General features: G+C 38.5%; 1 protein-coding gene across 1 annotated transcript in view; it reads left to right on the top strand.

Annotated features, from left to right (window-relative positions):
- The window catches only part of LRRC1 (leucine rich repeat containing 1), a 135041-nt gene that overhangs the window by 68051 nt on the left and 44018 nt on the right, over positions 1-22972 (top strand). The window contains exons 2-3 of the mRNA XM_012648544.1: positions 16760-16838; positions 20132-20221. Coding sequence (XP_012503998.1) covers positions 16760-16838; positions 20132-20221 — 169 coding nt within the window. The remainder of the gene's footprint in view (positions 1-16759; positions 16839-20131; positions 20222-22972) is intronic.

The raw sequence follows: 22972 nt of genomic DNA, 5'->3' as shown, positions 1-22972 counted from the left end.
AATATAAGGGTCTGAGGCTCAGGGGAGAAATTTTAGCAGGAGATACAGGTTTGAGAGTCATCCTTCTGTTGGTAGCTATTGAAGCTGCGGGTATTGAGGCAGTCAGGGAGAGGACGTGGAGTTGGAAGGGCAGACGAGCATGCAGAACATCCCTGTTTGAGGGAAAACAAAGGAAGAGTGACTCTTTGAGTTTCTGGGAAGGAACAGCAGAAACAGCAGTGTGACTGGTACTGTAGGAAAGGCAGAGCTAGGGAATGACAGAGCAGTGGTCATCAGGTTAAATGTTATGGAGGTGATTGACCTTAAGGGCTGGAGCTAAAGTTTGCAGATTAAAGGATGAAGCTGGCATCATGAATGAACCTGTCCAGGCACAGCCTGTAGAAAGGCAGAACTGTGGCAAGCACCATTGTTAAAGGACTAGTGAAAAGAAACCTGAGGTACTGGGGCGGGGACAGGCAGAGAAAAAGGAAGATTTGTGAGAGCTCATGAAACTGACAGCTGGGAAGCACATTCAGAAGGGCTGCAGTGTAAAATGGGGCAGAGTGGTCAATAAACGTGCACTGAAAAGTTTCCACTAGATTTGGCATTTGAGAGGTCATTTGTGACGTCAAAAGCAATGTCAGAAGTGGTTTACAGCACACATTGCTTGTTATTTTATGCTTTTTCCCTTGACTCTCTTTGAGAGATCAGAGGAAGTCTTGAAATACGTCAGCAATCACCATTTTCTGGAGGAAACAGCAGCAATCACTGTTTCCTGCTGGATCTGCCAGTTGTGAGGGATGCGAGCAATTATGCTGATGGTGTGTGTCTTGGACAGCTAATGATGATATAATTAATGGAGGAATTGCATAATGCCTTGCTCATAATGTGTATGCATTTGAGCAGTGTCTGGCATGGGAGTGAGCCATCCTGGTGTTACTGCTGCCACAGCGAGGCAGACCCAGTGGGCAAAAGGTGGGGGCAACCAGTTGCCAGTATTATCTTTCTAGAGTCTGGTCTTTGACTATGATTGGGACCAGGATGGGTTCTGGTCATTTTAGGCCTGCTATTCCATGTCAAGTGTTGAGGACCACAGATATCAGTTCCCTCCTTCTAAGACTCTTTCATATTGCATTTATCCCATTATATTTCCAAGTTTATTTCACTTGGGATTTGTTTTAATATAAAACAAGTATATGGTCATTATAAAAATTCAATGAAGGTAAGTAAAGGAAAAGTCAACAGCCTGCCCTTCCCACTTCCAGACTCTCCCTGCCCTGATGGAGGCTCGTCAATGTTGTTGTCACACTGTGTTTGTTGGTCTTATTTTTACGATAACCCTCTCTTGCACCATGTTTTGAGATCATAATGGGCACAGACTATGCCTCTCTTATTCACCTTTGCCTCTTTTCCTTCTGCCACATGGCCTGACATAAATAATGAGAGCCCTTTAAATATTAGTTGCTTAAATAATCAGATAAATGAACAAGTGAGTGAATGGAGTAATCTCTCATCGGCTTTGACTTTGGGACCATTGTTTCCATACCTTTCATCGTAATTTCAGAGAGAAACTGGATACAGGAGGAGAGCACCATTTTTGTCACTTTTTGATTTGTAGGAGTGCTTATTATATGGATGGCGTATGTGCCAAGGTGTAGGGTCTACAGCTCCTTTTCCAGCCTAGAGGTATAGATTTCTTGATTTATGTAGATAAAGTTAATTCTGTTCAGAAACTAGTAGATGAATGGCAGAGAATAAATCAGAGATGATTGGCTTAGCACTACCATGGAATTATAAGGAATTATAAAGATTTAGAATGCATTTTAAGTTCTTAAAAAGAAGCACACCAGGACTTCTACAAGTGCAGTCTGGAAATTTTTACTATGCACTCTCTATATGTCAGGCTCTGGGATGTTATCACAAGTATAGCAGAAGGAAGAATCCTGGCCAAGAGAGGACAGGATACAGTCTACCCCCAGAGATGTTCAAACCGTGTGGGCAAAACCATATTTGTAGGTTTCAAAGGGAAGATAGAGAAAAGCATCTTGAAGATCAGCAAATCAGAATACCCTGCCAATCATCAGACCACAGAGAAAGGGGCTTTCAGGAATGATGGAAGCAAGTATTCTTTTTACCTAGAAATTTAGGCTTTGGATCATGGCCTGTTTTCCTTCACTTTTAGCAGCTGTTTCTCCGGGTGGGTTCTGGGACCACCTACATAGAATCCTTATTAAAATTGCATATTTCCACCTCATCTGAAGACTGTGCAATCAGAATTTCCAGAGCAGGAACCCAGGGATCTGCCCTTTAATCGCCAAGAAAATTCATGCAACTTTAAGTTGGAGCTGGCAACCATTCATATAAGAACCTAACAGAGAACCTAAGTAGTTCCTGCCTGGGTCGGGATCCTAAACAGCATCTAGGCCAAAAGGATGTCTTTACAATATGACCTTTCCCAGCTAACTCCATGGAACAATGACTTTACTAAGTACAGAAAATGATTTTTGCTCAGTTCAAAAGTCAAGCATCCATTATAATGACCTGGATTACCCCTCAGCAAAAGCAAGCATTTCACCTTCTCTCTTCAATCACCCTAAATTTGGATGGGGGTGCCTGTGAGAGTGGTTTTAGAACATGGAAATTGATCCAACATGCCGCCATATATCATATTCAGGGTAAGATTCAGCTGAAACACACTGTATATTTTATTCTGATTCTCAGGCTTGAATTTTCTATAATTCATGTAAAACAGCATGGGTTCTGCAAAATTTCCTTTTAACATTGTTATGAGAAATACTCATTGAAATTCTTGAAAAAACCTCCAAATCATTCATCCAGTGGCAATATCTGAAGAATACATGTACATGCTTCATATGAAGAATACTTTGAAGCGGAGAATGCCAACTGCAGTGTATAAGTTCTAATATTTTTTTTTAAGGAGTTTAAATGTATTATAAATATTTTACCTTTTCATCTGTCAGTTGACAACTTATAATTTTTAAGCTCTTAAGCTCTTTATCTACAGTACTACTTTGAATAACATAAACAGGTTTTTGAGTTCTTTAGAATGCCTTTCACATCCAGTTTTCTGATTTAACCTCTTATTTTTAATGGTTACTTTTGAAAAAGTGTACTTGTATTATAGGAGAGGGATTTTTTTTAAAAAAAATAAATTTTTATTTAAAAATGAGGAGGCAGTTAAATTAGGTCCAAACAGTCCCTCTTTCCATGCTTTTCCCACATGCTTTCCCTATCCTTAACTAAACAACAAAACAGCTTTCCCTCGTCAGATTGCTGTTTTACCTCCCATTGAAGGCAGTCTAACAAAGCCAAATGTAAGAGCAGAAATATGAATAGCTTTACTGTGGAGGTGAACTGTGGAACCGTGAGTAATTGTCAGATACCGCACTAGAATGGCCTGGTCCTCATCAACAGTGGTTTTCAACTTGACTGCATATTAGATCCACCTGAGGTAGGGTTTTACTGCTTTTTAACAAAGCCCAAATCTCACCCCAGGCTTTTTGAATGCTCAGGTGATGGTGGTCCAGGTGATTCTGATATGCAGCCGTGCTGAGACCTCTAAAGGTAAATGCCCCAGTGTTTCCCAGAGGTCGTCTTAACCTCCTTTGTCTGAATCTCCAGGAGTGCTGGGTTAAAATGTAGATTCCTTCTCCCAACCCTAGATCTGCTGAATCAGTTTCTAGGAGTGGGGCCAGACCTTTCTTTAAGAGGACCAGGTGATCCTTTTGCACTCTGAGAATCCCCAGCCTCTGGGAGACTCAGCTTATATTAGACCTAGGTGAGGGATGTGCTTTGGAAAACAGTGGTGAGACTGTTGAGCATCAGTGTTCTGGCTAGTTTTTCTGGGCCAGATGGCTTCTGCACTTCTGGAAAACTGTGTTCACTCCTAGCCCTGCACCTTTTCACCTACTCCGTGTGTTACCCACCCGGAATGACCCATTCAGCCTGTGGTTGAGTCTCTAATTCACAGACACTATGGTGTGGGGATGTGTGAGGAGAACACAGAGTTTAGGAGGATGTTTATCCCGTCGGACAAGAACCACAGATCCTAACTGGAAAGGTAAGTAAGGAATACTTAGGTAACACAGGAGAGCATGGTAACTGGCACCGTAGAATCCATGCCAAGAGTGAGCCAGTCCACAGGGGCTTACTTGCAGTTCACAGATAAGATTCTGTGGTCTAAGGAAGTTGAAGACTTGGGGGAAAGTTAAAGACTTAATTTTTGGATCAAAGCACGCATCCCTGGAGAGACTTTCTTTCTCTAAAGAATTTCGATATATGAACACCAGTAGTTCTAATTTTGTTCATATTAAATGGGAATAATTAAAATGAGCTGTAGTTTTGAGTGAAAAGTGAAGTATCTGATGAATACAACTTTTTAAAAATTTTTTTGATATTTGATTGTTGTTTTCTTGAAGTATAAGTAGCTATCAATTGGAATCATATTTTTTTGTTTGTTTTGGAAGGAGGTGGTTAAAAGAATGCTGAATTGTTCACATTTTTTTTCTTCACATTATTCCATATGAAAGCTAACATTTAAGATTCTGAATTCTTTTTTACTTTTTGGTTAAAATTTTTTTTTGTTTGTGTGAATCAACATGTTGTACCTCAAGACTTGTTTATGTTTATTTAAGCCAACTCTGCAGGGGAGGAAAAGCTGAGATGTAAAGGTTATTTTGGTAATTGTGGCTGGAATGAGGTGAAAACCTTCTGGGTTGGGAAAATTTTTTGCCAGCAGAGGTGCCAAGACTTGCACAAGACATGTACAAAATAACATTTTCTAAAGGGTCCCTCCTGCGCCGTGTGGAGACCCATGCCAGTCAGACTCCACGGGCGCTGGAAAGGCTGCTTGGAATTATGGCTTTGTCTGCAAGCTGGCTGCCTCCTGGACGAGAGTGTGGTGGTTGGAATAATATGATAAATGGGATGCATTTGAAAAAATTCTCCATTTAGCGAATTTTTCTGCACACTCAGAACAACAGCTGTGGCAGCAAATGCAGACTTGGATCTTGCATTCATATTTAGTCTTGTTTGACAATCCCAGATATTTTTAAGCAGGATTGAGTCAGGCAGCCCACAGCACAGCATTCAAACTGTCTTAATCAGCCAGACTGTTTGGCACACAAGGACCTTGTTTTATCCTAGCAGTAAATAATTCTAAATGAAGCAATATGATGTACTGAATGTACCCAAAGTCACAGCATTCAGTATTTTACTACAGCCTGTCAGCATCTCTTTTTACATTGCTTGTTCTGTTCACTGCTAGTTGTTTTATTCCTTGTATCTTTTGAATTCTGTTTTTGGCCAGGTCTTGATTCATGGTTTTTATACATAATAGGATCCTGTGTTTCCAGTGTGGCCCTCTCTTTCTCCTTCCCTCCCTCCATGCAGCATTGCCAAGTAGATGCAGTCTTCATTTTTGCCCAGAAGCATTTCATATTGTGGCAGTTCGTTTCCATCTTAAGATCCTGGGATTTTGTCATTTGCCTTTCCTGTGGATTGGTGAATCTCGTCTCAAAGCCTGCTCTCAATTTATGGGGTTTCTTACGCTGTTCGCAGGCCTTTTGCCCCCAGGATCCTCTTCTATCCCCTCTATGTAGATGGGGTTCTGAAGTCTTCACTTCCAAGTCCTCCCCTCGACTGTGTGGCTCTTGTCCTGCCGCCTTCTGAGGAAGGACTTCTTTCTGTCTACCTCTCTGCTGACTGCTCAGATTTTTCAGATAAACGAATCAGACCCGAACACGTTAGAATAAATTTTCCTTGACCTTGGTATTATCCTCAAGCTATTCACTCCTTTTCTCTTCTGATTGCCAGACTTTTTGAAGGCATACTCTACCCCAGGTTCTCAGTCTTGGAGATTAAATGGAGCAGTGTAATTTTTTTAATGGGGTCTGATACAGGCTTGCTCTTTCTTTTGATAAGAAAAACTGTCACTGTCATTTGGTAAAAGACAGATTGCAACCCACCAGTCAGTATAAAAATCTCAGATTAAACAACAGTCCTTTTAAATAAATAAATTTGGCTTCATTATCAGAAAGTCTTATCACATTCTCTCTGTTTCTCCCATTTTGCCACCCATGAATACTGTGTCCCAGACTAGAATTTAGCAGCTGCTGTTTTACACTCACTCCATCTACCTCTTTATCCACTGGCTTCTCAACCTTTGCCGTTTAGCTTCTCCCAAACCGTTCTGCTCTCGTCCTCTCAGAGATGACAGTGAATTCTTAGCAGCCAAGTCCACGTCTGTCTTAGCTGTTGTGTTGTCACATGGCCCACCCTCTGGGTGGCCTTCATTGCTCTCTTGATTTTGTCGCTCCACAGGGCTCTTCCCCTCTGCCTGAGGGGTCTCCGCTGAATCCTGTGCCTTGAGCCCCCCTTGTAACAGCAAGCTCCCTGCTGGGCTCTCTTGCTTTCTCTCAGACTGCTCATCCACCCCCATCTCTGTGAAATGACTGCCCAGTGCTGTCTCGGAACCGCAGGCTTGTGTTTCTGACTCCTTACTCTGTTTCCCCATGCATATTCCTCCAGCATTTCTAATTCCTACAGTGTGTCTGGAGCTGACCAAATCTGACTGTCTGGATCCTCAACCACTTTGCAGTCTTCCTTGGCCATGAGGCAGACGGGCTGGAATTTCAAAGCCCTGCTCTCTCACATGTCAGCAGAGTGACCTTGGACAGTTTATTTAATGCCTCCGAGCCTGCTTATGCATCTGTCAGTGGGACTCCTACTATCCATCTTGGTATTTGTTGCAAGGATTAGAGGTGACGCATGCAAAATGCCAGTCACGATACCTCCCACATAACAGGTTCTCAAATATGGCAGCTATTTGTATTTGTAGTCATACAGTCAAGTGGGCTTGGAAGAAAGTACTACACTTCCTCTTTTCACTTCTCGTGATCTGAGTCTGTCCCTTGCTCATTTCCTAGTGCCTAGGACTTACCACTTGTGTCTAAGGTGGCAGTGACAACAGCTATCAGGTGACTAATTCCAACAGAGGCTTCTTTGAGCAATTGGTAGTCGGGTAGTAACTTCAAATTTTTACTTAAAGTAAAAAATGTTGCACTAAAAAATATGAAGTGTCTGTGTGTCTGAAAGGAGGTAATTGGGTTTGCACCCTTCATACCACGGTGGCCAGTTGGGGCATGGGTGTCAGCTTGGCATTGCCAGAATGAGCCATAGTGCACGTTTTCTTAGAAGTTGCTCTAGCATTTTGAGAATTCAGTGTGAGCAAGAATATTAATCTACCATGTTACTTCCTCTCCTCTCATAGTAGGGAACAGTATTGGGTGGGAAAATCGAATTTTATGTAATCTTGTATTTTGCTCTTGCATCATTCATAGCATTTTGATATTGTTAATTAACTATAGAAGATTCTCAATACAAATGTTAATAGTTTCCATGAGAAGGAAAGTAGATCTTATACATTTTCTCTTTATAGACTAAAAATACAAATGTAATTAAACTCGAATAGGGAAATTGTTTATCTTGAACAAGTCTCGAGGTGATGTAAAGAATGTTGATATGGAATATTAGCAGTCTCTGACATCCATGTGATGACTTATGAGTTGCTGGTTCCTTCCTGTTAGGGTTGCCTCTGCCCTGGGACCTCTTTGCAGGGCAGTTCGTGGGATAGTTTTATTTGTGATGGTACCATTTGTTTATGCCATGTAATTTTTTTGGTCTCTGATTTGGTTTGACATCAGTGATATGGCAATGAAATACTGTCTTCTAATTGTTGATTGCTTAAGCAGTTTCAGGTTTCTTCATTAAAGATTGGATACTGATGACAAAGTAGTTATTTAAAGATTCAGTTCTTCTACATTGACTGAGTTCTTGATATTTTTTCCCCTCTGGTTTGAATGTGTGTCCATAGTGAGAGAAGGGCAAGACAGCAAAAGCTCCAGGCCTCACCAGTCGATATGAAAAGGGACCCACACTTAAAACCAACCTGAGTCCCTTGGTGAAGTTGCCTTCCTTTCTCCTTGTTTAGTCTTTTGCATTGGCGTATTTTACCAACTTATTATGTATATTCTCATTTTACCTCTCACGAGGCTTGTGAGGTAGACGAGACAGAGATTCCAAAGTCCCTTTCACAAGGACACAGAAGCCCAGAGTGGTCGAAGTTTACCTTTATTAAATGAGGGTGCTGGCCGTGGAATCTGTCTTGTTTCCAGACCCAGGGGGTTACCCAGTACGTATCGTTGAGTGGCTGCTGAGGTCCACACTGTGTGAGGGTGGGGCATAGCAGAGAACAATGTAGTCTGGTCCCTGACCTAGTAGAGAGTACATCCAGTGGGAAAGTTACTGAGTAAATTTTTATAGATAATCACTGCTGAGTTCAATGCTTAAAACAAGAAGTATTGGGCACTATGGGAGGCTTATGCTATTTGGGGGATACATGGAAGATTTAATTAAAATTTTAAGACACTATATTGCATTTTTGTCATTAGTGCTATATTAAATATGAAATATTATGTACTTAATCAAATATTAAATTTTAATACTATGCTGTAATCAAAAGTTGATAGATTAACCATACCAAAGAATTAAATAGAGTTAGAATTTTCATTTTAAAGTTTCCCCTTTGTTACTTTGATATTTTCATGTGTCTCGAAAATGAATCTTAGTTTAGCTAGTTTAATCAGAAGAATTAGGTAGAGAAAAAATTTAAATCTGCCCTAAGTCAGACCAGATAGTGCACTTCCTCCCTGGTTCCCTTAGGTTGAGCTGCTGAAGATTCAGAGACAGTGTTTTATCCTTGACTTCCACAAGTGATGCTTGCCCCCTGACCCTCACTCCCTTTTAGAGACAAGATGGCTTTGTGACTGAGGTCCTGGGTTCTGGGGTGAGATGGCCTAGGGACAAGTTCTGGCCTTCCCCCTTACTAGCTGCATAAAACAGACGAGGCTCTTACCCTTCTGTTGCCTCAGTTTCCTCCTTCAGAGAAGGGAGATAACAGTCCCTTCCTTAGAGTTGTTGTGAAGATTTAAATGAGTTCATTGTGCCAAGTGTTCAGAGCTGTGCCTGATGGTTAGTAAGCACTCAGTACGGTTCTGCTGCTGCTGTTTTAGGGTAGCAATGATAAAGGGTCCTCTGAGTGCAGTGAGGCTGGAACCCGGTCTACGCTGAGACCAATCTTGTTAGCACCTTGTACTGATTAAGCGAACACATCCATCTTACTGTGGGGCCCCTAATGCTGATGCAATAAATGTAGATGGTTACTTACATAGCTCTCGCCCTATTTTCGAACTTGCCCTGTGATAGGTCCTAAGGTTTAAAATGTTGTTCTTTGTGATTTTACAAAAAGATAAATTAATCGATGGAGGTAATAATATGCTTTCTTTAAGCAGTTTTAGTCGTTTTAAACTTTGTATTGCCAAGTGCCATCAACATGAATTAGATAATCTTAGAGAATAGCCACAAAAATGTATAAGACTTAAGTTTTCTTTTGCTTTGCATTTTGTGGTATTCTCAGTGGAAAGAACCTAGCATTATAACTTACTGACATCAGAGAGGTCTTGAAGCCAGGGGGAGAAGAGAGGCTGTTTATATAGAACAACAAGAACTGCCAGTGAGTAACTGATTTATTCAAAAAGAATTTGTTGTGCTATCATAGACCAAACAGGCTGTCTGCCCATAGTCCTCCATGAAAGGAAATGCCCGGGAGTTTCTAAACTCACATATACTTAGAAGGAACTTGACAGGTCACTTGGTACGATCTTTCTGCATCACAAGAGGGGCCCTAAAATGGTGACAGCTTTTCAGGAAAGGTCGTGTGGTCCACCTTGAGGATTCTGGGGCTGTGGGAAGAAAGCCTTGATTTCTTACAGAATCCTGTAGACTAAGCTTATGTATTACTTTTGGGGTAGAGTGGGGTGGCATCTCAGCTGTTGTAAAAATGGCTGCTGAGAAAAGAATGTTAGGGAATGTCCTTTTAAATCACTTTTTAAATGATGGTATATCTGTTGTGAAAGTTGTATTCTGTCTCAGAAGCCCTCTGGCAAATGGTGCCAGGATTGTGGTCTGCCCTGTAGTATCGAAGGAGCCCTTTTCACTGACAGAGCTCAGGGCTGATTATGAATTTCCTGTGTACAGGCTGTAGTAATGGTTATATTGGTAAACTGCAGATTTCGTGTTTCTGTCTTTAAAGTACAACTAAAAATCTCACTGATCCAAAGCAATTCTAATTCAGAATAATGAAATGATAGTTTAGAGTGGGTCAGAAGTAAAGAGTAGCTTAAGAAAGTTGTAGGGAAAAGATTAATTTTACAGTCATTCTTAGACATTTTGTAATATTAAATTTTATGCTTTTATGTTTGGGCCTATGTGGGACAAGGCTATTTGAATCAATAAAAAGTACAATTAAAACTTGTTTGTTTTACCTTATATAGAACCTTGTACTGAGTGTCAAGTAGAAGTTTTGGGTTACATTCCTTAATGAGTAGATGAAAATCTCAATAATACTAAGTATTATTAGTATACTAAGTATCGTTATATACTAAGTATATTAATACTACTAAGTAATAGTATTTCTAATACTTGTATGTAAATAGATGCTTATTAAGTGTTTAAGCATTGTTTCTCAAATAGTTAATAGCAAAAACCCTCTAAATCTTATTTCTATTATTGACACTGCTCTTCAAATTATTTGGCCTTGAATGTAAAGCAGTGGTCCTCTCTCTGTTGTTCCCCCAACCAGTATTTAAGTGTGCCATTTGTTTTACCCCCTTTATCCTTTTAATAAAGACCCTAAGTTAGAGATCTATAATTATCCCTTTTTTCTAGAAGAGGGAACTCCTTATCTAGCAAATTGATTGTGAACAGCGCAACCTGGCATATGGTAATCTGCTGTCAAGAGACCTTTCCAGCCTTCTCTCTGTAGATTCCCATTTTGATATCCTGAAGTTCAGGCAAACTGTGCTGCTGTGTCCTAGGGCTCACGCTCGCCTCACTTTGCATCAAATGTCACATTCATGCCTGTGCTTCTCCTCTGCTCTTATTTCATTTGGTTCAAAGCATAACAGCGTCCTTCTTTGTCTGGTTTTCTCCCTTCTCAACTTCTGCAGCACTTACATTATGATACACTGGCAATATTTGAAACTACATGTCGATGATCTATTTTACAGATAAGAAAATCGAGGACAGATGTGTTAAGCAGTTTGCCCAAGGGTACAAACCTAGTAATTGCAGAAAACTGGTGCAGATATTGCTCTTATGGCTGTTTGAATTTGATGGAGGACAAGTCGAATGCAAGAGAGACCATTTAAGAGGATATTGTCGTCATCTCATCTAGATGACTGGGGCCTGAACTAAGTTGATAACAATAGGAATAGACAGAAAAAATAGAATGGCTAGGAAAAATAATTAGAGAATAACAAAAGGATTTGACAATTCAATGTGAGTATCTGAGAGTGGGGAAAGATTCAAATTACAATTTTTTAATGAAGTAGGAGGTCACGCTAAGCCTCATTGAGAAGGTGATTTTTTTTTCATACATTTAATATTAAACCTCACATTTGTCCCTAGCAGAATATTTGGGAATCAGTTAAAGGTGATTTCAGCTGGAAATAACCTGCAAGCTTAATAGTATCTCTTATAAGAAATCTAGGAAGGATCAAGTGGTTTTTTTTTTTTTTTACCTGTAAAATAGAGATAATATGTACCAAATGAAAGACCAGTCATCCTCATAGAGGCTTCGTAATGTTAGTTTCTCATCTATTTGTTCAGTACCTATGAACTGCTTATGTCATGCCTAATACTATGTTGGCTCTAGAGAATCAGCAACTGACAAGGCCAGCGTGGTCTCTCTTTCCAGTGAGCCTGGAGTTTAGTAAGGGAGATTGACCATCACCAAACAATTATTTAATTAAAACTGTAACAGATTTTACAAAGGTGAAGCCCAAGGAACTTGGGAGCAGGAGAACCCAACCAAATCTTGGGGTTCAAGGAAAGCGTCCCCGAGGATGTGACATGTTAGCTGAGTATTTCAGGGTAAATAACTTGATTAAAGCAAATCAGGAATCAGGACTCTTTAAATCTCACTATTCCGTTTCTTGTCTAATGCCTTTATTTTTACAGGCAAATGTATTCAAAAGATCAAGTCAGGAACATGCATGTGGTAGAAAGAAATGGTGTTGGGAGTCAGGACACCTATGTTCTGTTTGCTGTCTGCTATTTTATGTATGCAAAGGGACTGCCTTCCTATAAACCAAACCTCTGGGTCAGCTCTGTCTGGACTTAGTCCAGCTGGGTTCTCTGGCAGTTGCTATCCTCTGATCCCTGAATTCCAGACCAGCCCTAACCAGAGTTTCTTACAGCCACTGTTTCTCAGGCCTCGATTATGTTTCTCATGCTCCAAGTGATATCGAACACGTCTAGCTGATAGACCTTTCTTTATCCCTTGCTGCTTTGATTTTTTTCCCTTTGGTAGACTAGCAAGCCATAATAGAATTTGTATTTTAATGTGCAGCTTGGTCTTCTTCCTTGCACTTCTGAGACATTTCTTTTTTAATTTTAATTTTTTGTTTTCTCCGTGCTATAATTTTTGAGGAGGCATCTTCTTTTTTCAAGTTTTATTTTATTTTTAATTGACATATAATGTACATATTTATGAGGTACAGTGTGGTGGTTTGATACATGTACAATGTGTAATGATCAAATCAGGGTAATATATCTATCAGCGCTAGCATTTTTCATTTCTTTTTGGTGAGAACATTCACAATATATTATTGTTAACTGGAGTTAATATGCATACTGTGCATAGAATTTAGTCCTTCTATCTAACTATAACTTTGTATCTGTTAGCCCTCTCCTTCCTACCCTCCTCAGCTTTTGGTAACCACTATTCTGCTCTCTACTTCGGTGAGATCAACTTTCTTAGATCTTAATCATACCACATATGAGTGAGATCGTGTGGTATTTATCTTTCTGGGCCTGGCTTATTTCATTTATTAATAATGTCCTCCAGGCTCATCCATGTGATCGCAAATGACAGGATTTCATTCTTTTTTATGGCTGAATAGTGTTCCATTGTGTATATATACCACGTTTTCTTTATCCATTCATCCGTTAATAGTTACTTAGGTTGATTCCATATCTTGGCTATTGTGAATTGTGCTACAGTAAACATGGGAGTGCACATACCTCTTTGACATACTGATTTTATTTCATTTGCATATATACTCAATAGTGGGATTGCTGGATCATACAGTAGTTCTATTTTTAATTTTTGAGGAATCTTCATACTGTTTTCCATAATGGCTGTACTACTTTACATTCCTACCAGTAGTGTATAAGTGTTCCCTTTTCTTTGCATCCTTGTCAGTATTTGTTATTTTTTATCTTTTCGATAATAGCCATTCTAACTGAGATAAGATGACATTTCATTGTGGTTTTGATTTGCGTTTTTCTGATTGGTGATTTTTCATATACCTGTTGGCCAATTTGTATGTGTTTTTTCGAGAAATGTTTATTCAAATCTTTTGACTATCTTTAAATTGGATTTTTTCGGTCAACGAGTTGAGTTCTTTACACTGATATATTCTGGATATTTAACCCCCAGATGCATAGTTTGCAGATATTTCTCTCATTCTGTAGGTTTTCTCTTTGGTCTGTTGATTGCTTCCTTTGTTGTGCAGAAGCTTTTTAGTTTGACAAATCTCATCTGTTTATTTTTGCTTTTGTTGCCTGTGCTTTTGAGGTCTTATCCAAAAAATCTTTGCCCAGCCTGATGTCATGACGTATTTCTCCTGTTTTCTTTCAGTAGTTTCATAGTTGTGGGTCTTACATTTAGGTCTTTGATCATTTTTAGTTGGTTTTTGTAAGCAGTGAGATACAGGGGTCTAGTTTCATTCTTCTGCATGTGGATACCCAGCACCATTTACTGAAGAGGGTGTCCTTTCCCCAGTGTGTGTTCTTGGAGTCTCTGTCAAAAATCAGTTGGGTATAGATACATGGATTTATTTCTGAGTTCTCTATTCTATTCCGTTCTCCATGTGTCTGTTCTTATGCTAGGACCATACTGTTTTGGTTACTATTGCTTTGTAGTATATTTTAAAGTCAGGTACTGTGATACCTCCAGCTTTGTTCTTTTTGGTCATGATTGCTTTGGCTGTTTGTGATTCCATGTGAATTGTAGGATTCTTTTTTCTATTTCTATGAAGAATGTCATTGGTATTTTAATGGGGATTGCAATGAATCTGTAAATTTCTTTGGGTAGTGTGGACCTCTTAACAATGTTAATTCTTCTAATCAATGAACACAAAATATCTCTCATTTGTGTCCTCTTCATTAATTTTCATGAATGTTTTATAGTTTTCATTGTAGATATCTTTCACTACCTTGGTTAAGTTTATTCATAGGTATTTTTTTTTTTGTAGTCGATTGTAAATGGGATTGATTTCTCAATTTCTTTTTCAGATAGTTCACTATTGGTGTATAGAAACACTACTGATTTTTTTGTACATTGCTTTTAGTATCCTGCAGCTTTAATGAATTCATTTATTCTAGCAGGTTTTTGGCAGAGTCTTTAGAGTTTTCTGTATGTACAATTATGTTGTCTGCAAACAGGGACAGTTTGACTTCCTCCTTTTCAATTTGGGTGCCCTTTATTTCTTTTTCTTGCCTAATTGCTCTGACTAGGACTTCTAGTACTATGTCGAATAAAAGTGGTGAAAGTGGGCATCCTTGTCTTGTTTCATATTTTAGAAGAAAAGCTTTCAACTTTCCCCAGTTCAGTATATTAGCTGTGGGTTTGTTTTTTATCGTGTTGAGGTAGTGAGACACCTCTTTTCTGAGCCTTATAGATTGCCTCCCAGGACCTGAAGTAGTGGCAGGGAGAGGGACTGTCATGGAGTGTCCAGAACGACCAGCACTTTTCAGATCAAGGTGTGGCCTGTTGCTGCCTCGCTTGCCTGAACAGTGGTGCTAATCCTGTAAGGGATTTATGTATGTTCGTTCATTCTTGAAGCATGGCGTTGCCAGGACTCCAGCTGGCAGGGCCAGCACTCAGTGAAATAGGCCTGTAGTGACAGACAAAGCACTCATCTCTTTGAGCCTTAGTGTCTGTTTTGTACAATAAAGTTAACATAATTTATTTTTGAATGTATTAAATAAGATGATATATATTAATATAAAATAGGCTACCACTGTATTTGTACTTCAGGGCTCCACAAATTGTTCGTGAGTTTTAAAAATTGATTCCAAACTTAACTGTAGACAAGCTATATATGTGTGTGTGTGTGTGTGTGTGTGTGTGTGTGTGTTTATCTTTATGAAACTAGGATCATAACATTTGTTTTTCACTGTTTATATGACCGTGCAAGGCAGAGAATAGTGTGAGGAAAATATTACCACAGATTCAAATGTTTTAGGCTTTTAAATTTTAACTGAAAGCTTTCATGTAGCATCTGATTCCTTTGAGGTTGTTGTAGCAGGGCCTTCGTTTTTTCCTTTGTTTCTCCCTTCTCCTCACCAGCTCTAATTTAGAAATATTAAGTATATTTTGGCTCAGCTTGTGTCAGTTGAAGAAACAGCATGGGACCAGGAGAACGTTTTCTATTTTAGCCTTTCTCAGTGTTAAATTGTCCAAAATAAATGTATTCTTGAAATTAAATGAACTATGAACTAACCTTTTAAAGGCCTAAATGCTATAATCTCAGTTTTTGTACCAAGAGAAAGAGGAATTTAAAATAACAAGTTTGGTCATTTTAAAATTACAATATTTTAGTGGCCAGTAAACATGGGGGAAATGTTCAGCCTCATTAGTAATAAAAGGAATAAAATAAAATGTTGCCGGACTACTTTGCCAGTAAAATTGGCATTTTTTAAAATGTAAAAGAAAGAAAAGAGGAGAAATCTTAAATCGGGTACCTTGTATAGGTGGATAAAAGTATACACAGGAATAACCTTCCCCCTCTAAAGCAATTTAACAGTATTTTTAAAGTACTGCAGAGATGGTAATGCTTTTGACACAGTAATTCCAATTCTTTAAACTTTGCCTAAGGAAATAATCAGAAATGGGCATAAATGTAATTATAACATTAGGAACTTTGAAACCTAAATGTCCAACAACGGGGTATTGATTTAATGAGGTAGAAAGATATATGCAGTGTGCTTTTCTGCCATTAAGAATGGCAAACTACTTGGAAAAATGTTAGAGGAAAAAAGTTTGTAAAGTAATGTAAAGTGAAAAAAAATCATCATGGACCTAGTATTGTGAAATATCTATTTATACACACACTCGTGTGTGTTTGTGAGCACATGTGTGTATGAATGACAACTAAAAAAATATGTCAGAATGAAAGATTATCTCTGGGTGATGGGAATGTTGGTGATTTTAATTTTCTTCTTTGTACTTTTCCGTATTTTCCAAATTCTTAAGTTTGAAAGCAGAAGAAAAATCTATAATTTAAAAATGTACTACTGTAGAATATCTGGTACTGATACAACTATATGAAAACATGAAAAGTCCCATGGGAATTATAACAGAATGCCATAGGTGACACTTGATAGAATGGTGGGACTGGATGGTTAGTGGTGGTGGTTTTTAATATTTTTCTTTAATGTGCTTCTGTTAAGAGTATATCTTCTATTAAGAAGCAAATATAAATAAGTGTAGAAAAATGCTTTATAAATCCATGCCATATTTGAATGAAATTAGTAATTTTCAGATATTGTCTTCTGACTGTGATCCATCTTGAGGATGATGAAAACTGTTAATAATGGTGGTAAATGACAGACATTTTCTTTACTCCTACAGATATTCCTGAAATTCCAGAAAGCATCTCATTTTGTAAAGCACTACAGATAGCTGACTTCAGCGGAAACCCACTGACTAGGTAATCTTTCTGCTTACTTCTCTGTCTGTAGTACTGAGGACATATTTTTTGATAGCCAAGCAAAGAACATAGGTTACCCATCTTGGAGGTACCTACATGGATCACTGTTTTTATCAAGGATGGTTGATTTTTGCAGATTTTTATTTATAAATAGCCCCACACAAAAAAGGGACACTGCTATTGATAGAAACATTAAATGAATGTTGCTGGGATGAGGGAGGCACAGTGGAGTGTACAAAACAAGAGGAGTGCGTTATGAAGAACTGTAGTAGTTTATAAATCCCAATTGATCTGTCCTGTGGGATAAGACTGAGTTCTAAACTCTCAGAGAGCTTACCCTAGAGTCATTCAAGGAGAAGTCCTATTAGAGTTGTTTTGTTCCACTCCAGATGTGAAGCATATTTACTATCTCAACTTGCCTCTAACTGACTCTCCTTTAAAAAAAAAGAAGACCTATCAACATCATTATTTCCTTACTTTAGTGATAGCTGTGGGGATTTCTTTGGGTACATCCCTCCAGATAAAGCCGCCTGTCACTGTTTTACTGCTTATTCTAGCTTTGCCCTTGCTGGTATGACACAGCACGTTGCCGAGGCATGGCTGAGTGGTGTTGCTGTGAGCTTTTCCCTGTAGCTCCTGACTTAGTCATGAGTCAACTGACCACTGGCTTCCACGCATCCGTGTTGTCAGGATAATTGAATTGGTGCCTACCTGGCCATGCAGAAACAGGCCTTGGGAGTCTGTTCTAGAGATCACTCTGGGCCAGGTGGGTCCATTTCTAAGATTTCTCAAGATGCTATAAGCAACCTCAGAAGAAAGGCACTCTTCCCTTTGTTTTCTTTCTTTCTTTTTTTTTAATGTAGGAAAATTGAGATTAAAATTTGCAATTTATTTCACCATTTCGGAATTGCTTGGGACTTCTTGGGTATGGAGTGCTGGAGAATGCCCTAGTTTCATTTTTCTCGTACCTTCTTATTTTTAGGAAGTAAATATGTTTTTAAAAATATTTTTTTTCCTTCTCTGAATTTCAGTGATTAAGTTACTTATTACTGAAAAATAGTAATCTGGTAAGCTGTAACCTAGTAGCTTTCTCAAGTCTTACACTCTTTCCTCACCATCTTCTGTGCAATTGTCCTCTTCCTAAAACTTTTCTGTAGCTCCGTGTCCCTCTGAGATGAAATTAGAGCTTCTTGTATGCGAGCCTCCCCTACCCCTGCATCTGACCTTGGTCTGTCTCTCCACTCTCATTGCCTGTGTCAGACATCATTCTCTGCTGTATATAGTGCTTGTAGTAGTTCATTTCACACCTCGCTCTCCTTGGCTATACCAACCCTTGCACCCTCCTTTAAGATGCAGCTTGAGCATTACACATTTTCAAAATGCTTTTCCCGGTTTCTCTCCCCGGGCCCCTCTTCTGGGCTTCTGTAACACTCTCTGTGTAGATGTTTCATAACACTTGAAACTTACACTTAAATCATCCCTTTGATCAAGACTCTTAAACTGGACTGAGAAATTCACTTGTATTCCTATATTATTTATTATCATATCTCCAACCCTACTATAATTCCTGTAATGAAGTAAGTGTTCAATAAATGTTTGTTGAACCGAACTAAGCTTAAGGCAGTTTCTAGGATTAGGTAAATTGGGAAATACTCCTTATGCTGCTATTGAGTTTTTTAAACCACTCAGTTGGCTTAATCCCCTTTTCTGTTTCTTAATTTTCCTTTTCAAATGTCTGCTGACATTTGACTTTACCATTATCTCAACACTCTCAACTCAACTAGAACACACCTCGATTGTATGAGGTTTTACTCATTTTTTATCCTGGCCTCATATTTGGCAGGTTTCTTAGAGCCATTTTTATTTGGCAGGAGTGCTGTTTTTTAAGAATTAAGACGATATCTATGAGTTGAAAGGATTTAAAAGTTATTTACCTTGGCATATTTATTTAATGGTTGAAGAAACTGAGGCTCAAATAGGTTAAATTACCTTTCAGGGGAAACTTGGACTACAGTTCCTTTCTCTTGACCTCAAGTCTCTGCTTCCTCATCACAGCTATATTAGTTTGGCTCTTAATGTTAACAGACCTTAAAAAAGAAAATCAGCTATTTAAAAATACATTTTCCTTATGTTTAAGAACATTTTAGCAAGTTTTAAAATTACAAAATGATATATATATACTTTCTGGTAAAAACTCAGGCAGAGTGGATAAGTTGCATCTTTTGAATCATAAGTAAAACTCTTACCACCGTTAGTTCCTAAGAACGTATTTCAGTGGTTATAAACATTCCAGTTAATACCTTGATCTTGTGGGACTGGATTTTATTTTGAAGTTTAAAATTAACCTATATTAAATGTCAAATTATAACATAGGATTTTTTTAAAAAGGAACCCAGAAAGAGAAAAATGAAAGCTCTAATCTAGAGACTATCACTAAAGCTAGAAGTTTCTCCCCCACTGAAAAAAGTGACAGTTTTATGTTCTGTTGTCTATATTAGGAGATGTATGTGTAAGGACCTTCAGCATTTTAGATGCAATGAGATCCTTTTACCTTTGGTTAGGTTTTTTCCCTCCCTAAATACTGGTAACCATAGAAGTATTGAAACTAATCTTTCTTTGAAAATTTTAAATAATGATTTTATTTTGAAGCCTTGGTATTCTGCAGAGTTTAAGGGACATATAAAAATGTCCTTTTTTGTGTAGAACACATTGAAACATATAGTTATTTCAAGTGATTGGCATCTTAAATAGAATTAAAAGAAAGAAGTTAAGAAAGTAGCAATTGTCTGTCAGCTGATCAAGTCTAAGTAATCTGTAGCTTTGCTCTGGGTATTATAAACTAGAGGAATAAAAATTATTGAGCTGCTGTCATGTGTTTTATTATAATCTCATAGTCTGACAAAATTTTCTCTTTATTTTCTGCTAATCAATAAAGTATTTTCACTCTTAGGCACTTGTAGCTGCAGCAGTAATTTATCATTTTCTTTCAAAGCGCATTCAGTAGTATCACAACATTTTTTGCTCTTTGTTCTTAGAGCTTGCTTGCCTTTCTTCTTTATTTCTGGGTCAACGTATCAACAAGTATTTGCCCCGGTACTTTTATTAGGTGGACGAGTCTTTGTTTTTTTTCTTATATGTGTCTTATATCTAGGAAGACAAAGCAAACATGCCATATATAATGTCGTTTGTAGGACATTATTTTAATTACCATATAGAAGAAATCATTTTATTTATGTTTAGTATACACTATATAAGCACTTTTCTTTTTAAATTTTTAACATTTTTCGTTTTAGGTTACCAGAAAGCTTTCCTGAGTTACAGAATTTAACATGTCTTTCTGTAAATGACATCTCACTGCAGTCTCTGCCTGAAAATATTGGCAAGTAAGTTTTTATGTGAAGTTTGTATATGTACCAGGGTAAAGGGTGTTTATCTCATCGGCTCTACCCTCCTTCCCTTTTATAGCTCAGTTTTCTACTCTGAAAGTCATTTACTCATTCTTCACTATTTAAGAAAGATCATAGCCAGCTTTCCATGTTTTTGCATCTAATTGCCTCTAAATTTTAATGGCTAAAAAGGGTGCTGTTATTTGTTACTAGTAAAAAACCTAATTTGTTTAGAAGCTTTTTACACTGATAGATTACAAAGTAGTTAATTTAAGCGAAGTAGCATGTGTCATATAGGTGGCTAGTAAGTACTGTTAGAAACTACACTCAGTAATTTAAATCATGCTAGGGAGGGAGAGCCAACAAACAACTCTACTGAAAACTTAAAGTTTGTGCCTCTAAAGAACAGCTATGTCTGGCAGTGTTTGTGGGCTGTGGGCCTGAGACCATGGGGTGAGAATGGTGTGTTTGGAGAGCAGGAGTGGAATTAGGAGAGGGGTGAAATGACGTGGGCACATTTCCACTTCGCTGGCTTAGAGGTCAGAGAGGGCCTAGCCATGGCAAGAAGTAGAATCCTTTGAAGAAAGTGTATGCTGGTGAGTAAATGTTTGGTTGTACGTTCCCACAGATGAATTCATTGAATTATCTTAGCAAACCTTTTTCACTTCTTCAGGACATACAGTGGGTTAAATCAGACTGATGGAGTGGCTCATGCCTAACAACTTAAAATGAGAGCCTCACTTAGCTGATCTAACATTGTAAATGATGTTCCCTTGTGTTTACCTGTCCTTCCCGTGTTCCAAGACAAAACAGAAACTTGCTCTTTGAGAACCAAGTAAGCGGTTGAGTGCAGTCCGACATGTCTGTTCTGCAAAAGTTCTCTTTCCAGTGGTCCGTGAGAGTTTTCAACAGACATCTTTGCCCCCTCTGTCCCCTCCTGTGCAGGCAGAAGACAACTGGTTGACCCTGATTTCAGCCAGTAAGTTGCTGTTTTTCTGAGGAGTACACTGATGTTTTAGCTTTAGGCCAGTAGACTTGCTGACTAAGAATTGGGCCCTTAAATTCTGTGGAGGGAAGAGACAAGAAGCCTCCAGTACACCCTGCGTTTATGGTGTCTGTTGTAGAGGAATCAGTAGTATTGTACTGTGGATAACATGCACTTCACTTTTGCTGTATCCAGTTTCATATATTTATAATTTAAAAATCCTTAAATACAGTAGTCATTTAAACACCCAAATGGATGCTGCCCTCCTCCTCCTCAGGGTCTCTGGAACTAAATCCCTTGGTACCCTCCCTGTCATTCATCTCAGTGCACCGCTGCCCAGGGGGCTGTCCCTTCTAGGCCCTGATTTCTGCCCTCCTTCCTCCCCCTGTTTTAGGTCTTTTTAAAAAGGGTTTAATGCTTTGAGAGAATATATGTTCTTATTAAACCAGAGTGCCTCTCTCACCCTCGACTGCACTGTTTCAATGGAAATTGTTATTTAATAATTCTTTTAGAATAAGTTACAATATTATCCCATATCTTCTGTTGTTGTCTGTACCTGTTTTTGTCAATATTCAGGACTTCTTGTGTATCTGCACTTTCTATCAATAATAAGGGTAGTGTGTTTTTTGTTTTTAGACTTAATCAGCCTATGTTACTATTATAGCATTATGTATACCGATTGTACACAAATAAAATGCTACTTTGAGCTTGAAATTGACTGACTATTATTAGGTCTGTTTGTGAAATTAAATGAGAAATAGAGAGTTTCCTGTTCCTGGTTGTTAATAATTTTTGTTACCATAGCAACAAACTATGATTTCTTCCCATTGAATTTAAGATTTATGCATACTCAAGTAACAGCCTGTTCTCACTTAGTAGAAAGAAACAATCAAAGAGTAAACTCTTCCTTGGAGAAAATTGAATATCCCTGGTGTTCTAGACCATGCTGAAAAGGCGCTTGAAACAGTTGAAATAGTGAATTGTTGAGGAAATCTCACATATGCATAAGTATACTACATTTTAAGCAAATCATGATTTAAAACTTATGAAATTTCCTCATGGAAAGCAATCTTCAGTTTCTCAAAGGATTCCCAAATGGTTTCTTTAGAACATTTAATACATTTATTAATAGTTAACCAAATATTTAGTAACCAATATAACTCAGAGATAATAAGGTTTTGTTAAGAAAGCATGCCTATTTGATATTCCAAAAAATTTGAAAGGGCATGAAGTGGCCATTCGAATGGTTGATATTTACTGTCATCTTTGTGGAGTCTGAAGTGCAGTTTTTGCATAAGGGAACCTTGCTTTGGTGGTCATGTGAGTAAGCCACATTAGCATCGGCCTTTTGGGCATCAGTGAAGACAGGGCTTCCGTTTTTCCTCTTGGCACCTAGTGCAATACTTGGCATTAACTAGGAAACCTGTGGATTTCTCAAGGACTTGAGCCTCCTTAGGGTGGGCAGGAGTGCCCAGAGAGAGGAAGGCCAAAGCCTTTATCTAGGACGAGCAGACTCACAGTGCCTTGAAACTGGGGGCACCTGCAAGCATCTTTCTCATCATGTGTTTGATTTGCCCAATGTCAGTTAATTTGAAGAGTTTTAGGGAGTTGATGATAGAGCTGGAACTGAAATATGGTCCCAATCCTGTGCTTTTCCACTTCTTTATCCTGCCTTCACTGTAGGACAGTTGGTTCTAGGGCCCTTAGGGGCTCGGGAACTTTTTCTTAGTGCTCCTAGAAATAGCTAACAGTTAATTCATTAA

Source organism: Propithecus coquereli, unplaced genomic scaffold (assembly GCF_000956105.1).
Source record: "Propithecus coquereli isolate 6110/MARCELLA unplaced genomic scaffold, Pcoq_1.0 Scaffold29, whole genome shotgun sequence".
Taxonomy (NCBI): Eukaryota; Metazoa; Chordata; class Mammalia; order Primates; family Indriidae; genus Propithecus; species Propithecus coquereli.
The sequence above is the reverse complement of the archived record's forward strand: the minus strand, read 5'-3'. Positions and strand labels throughout refer to the sequence as shown.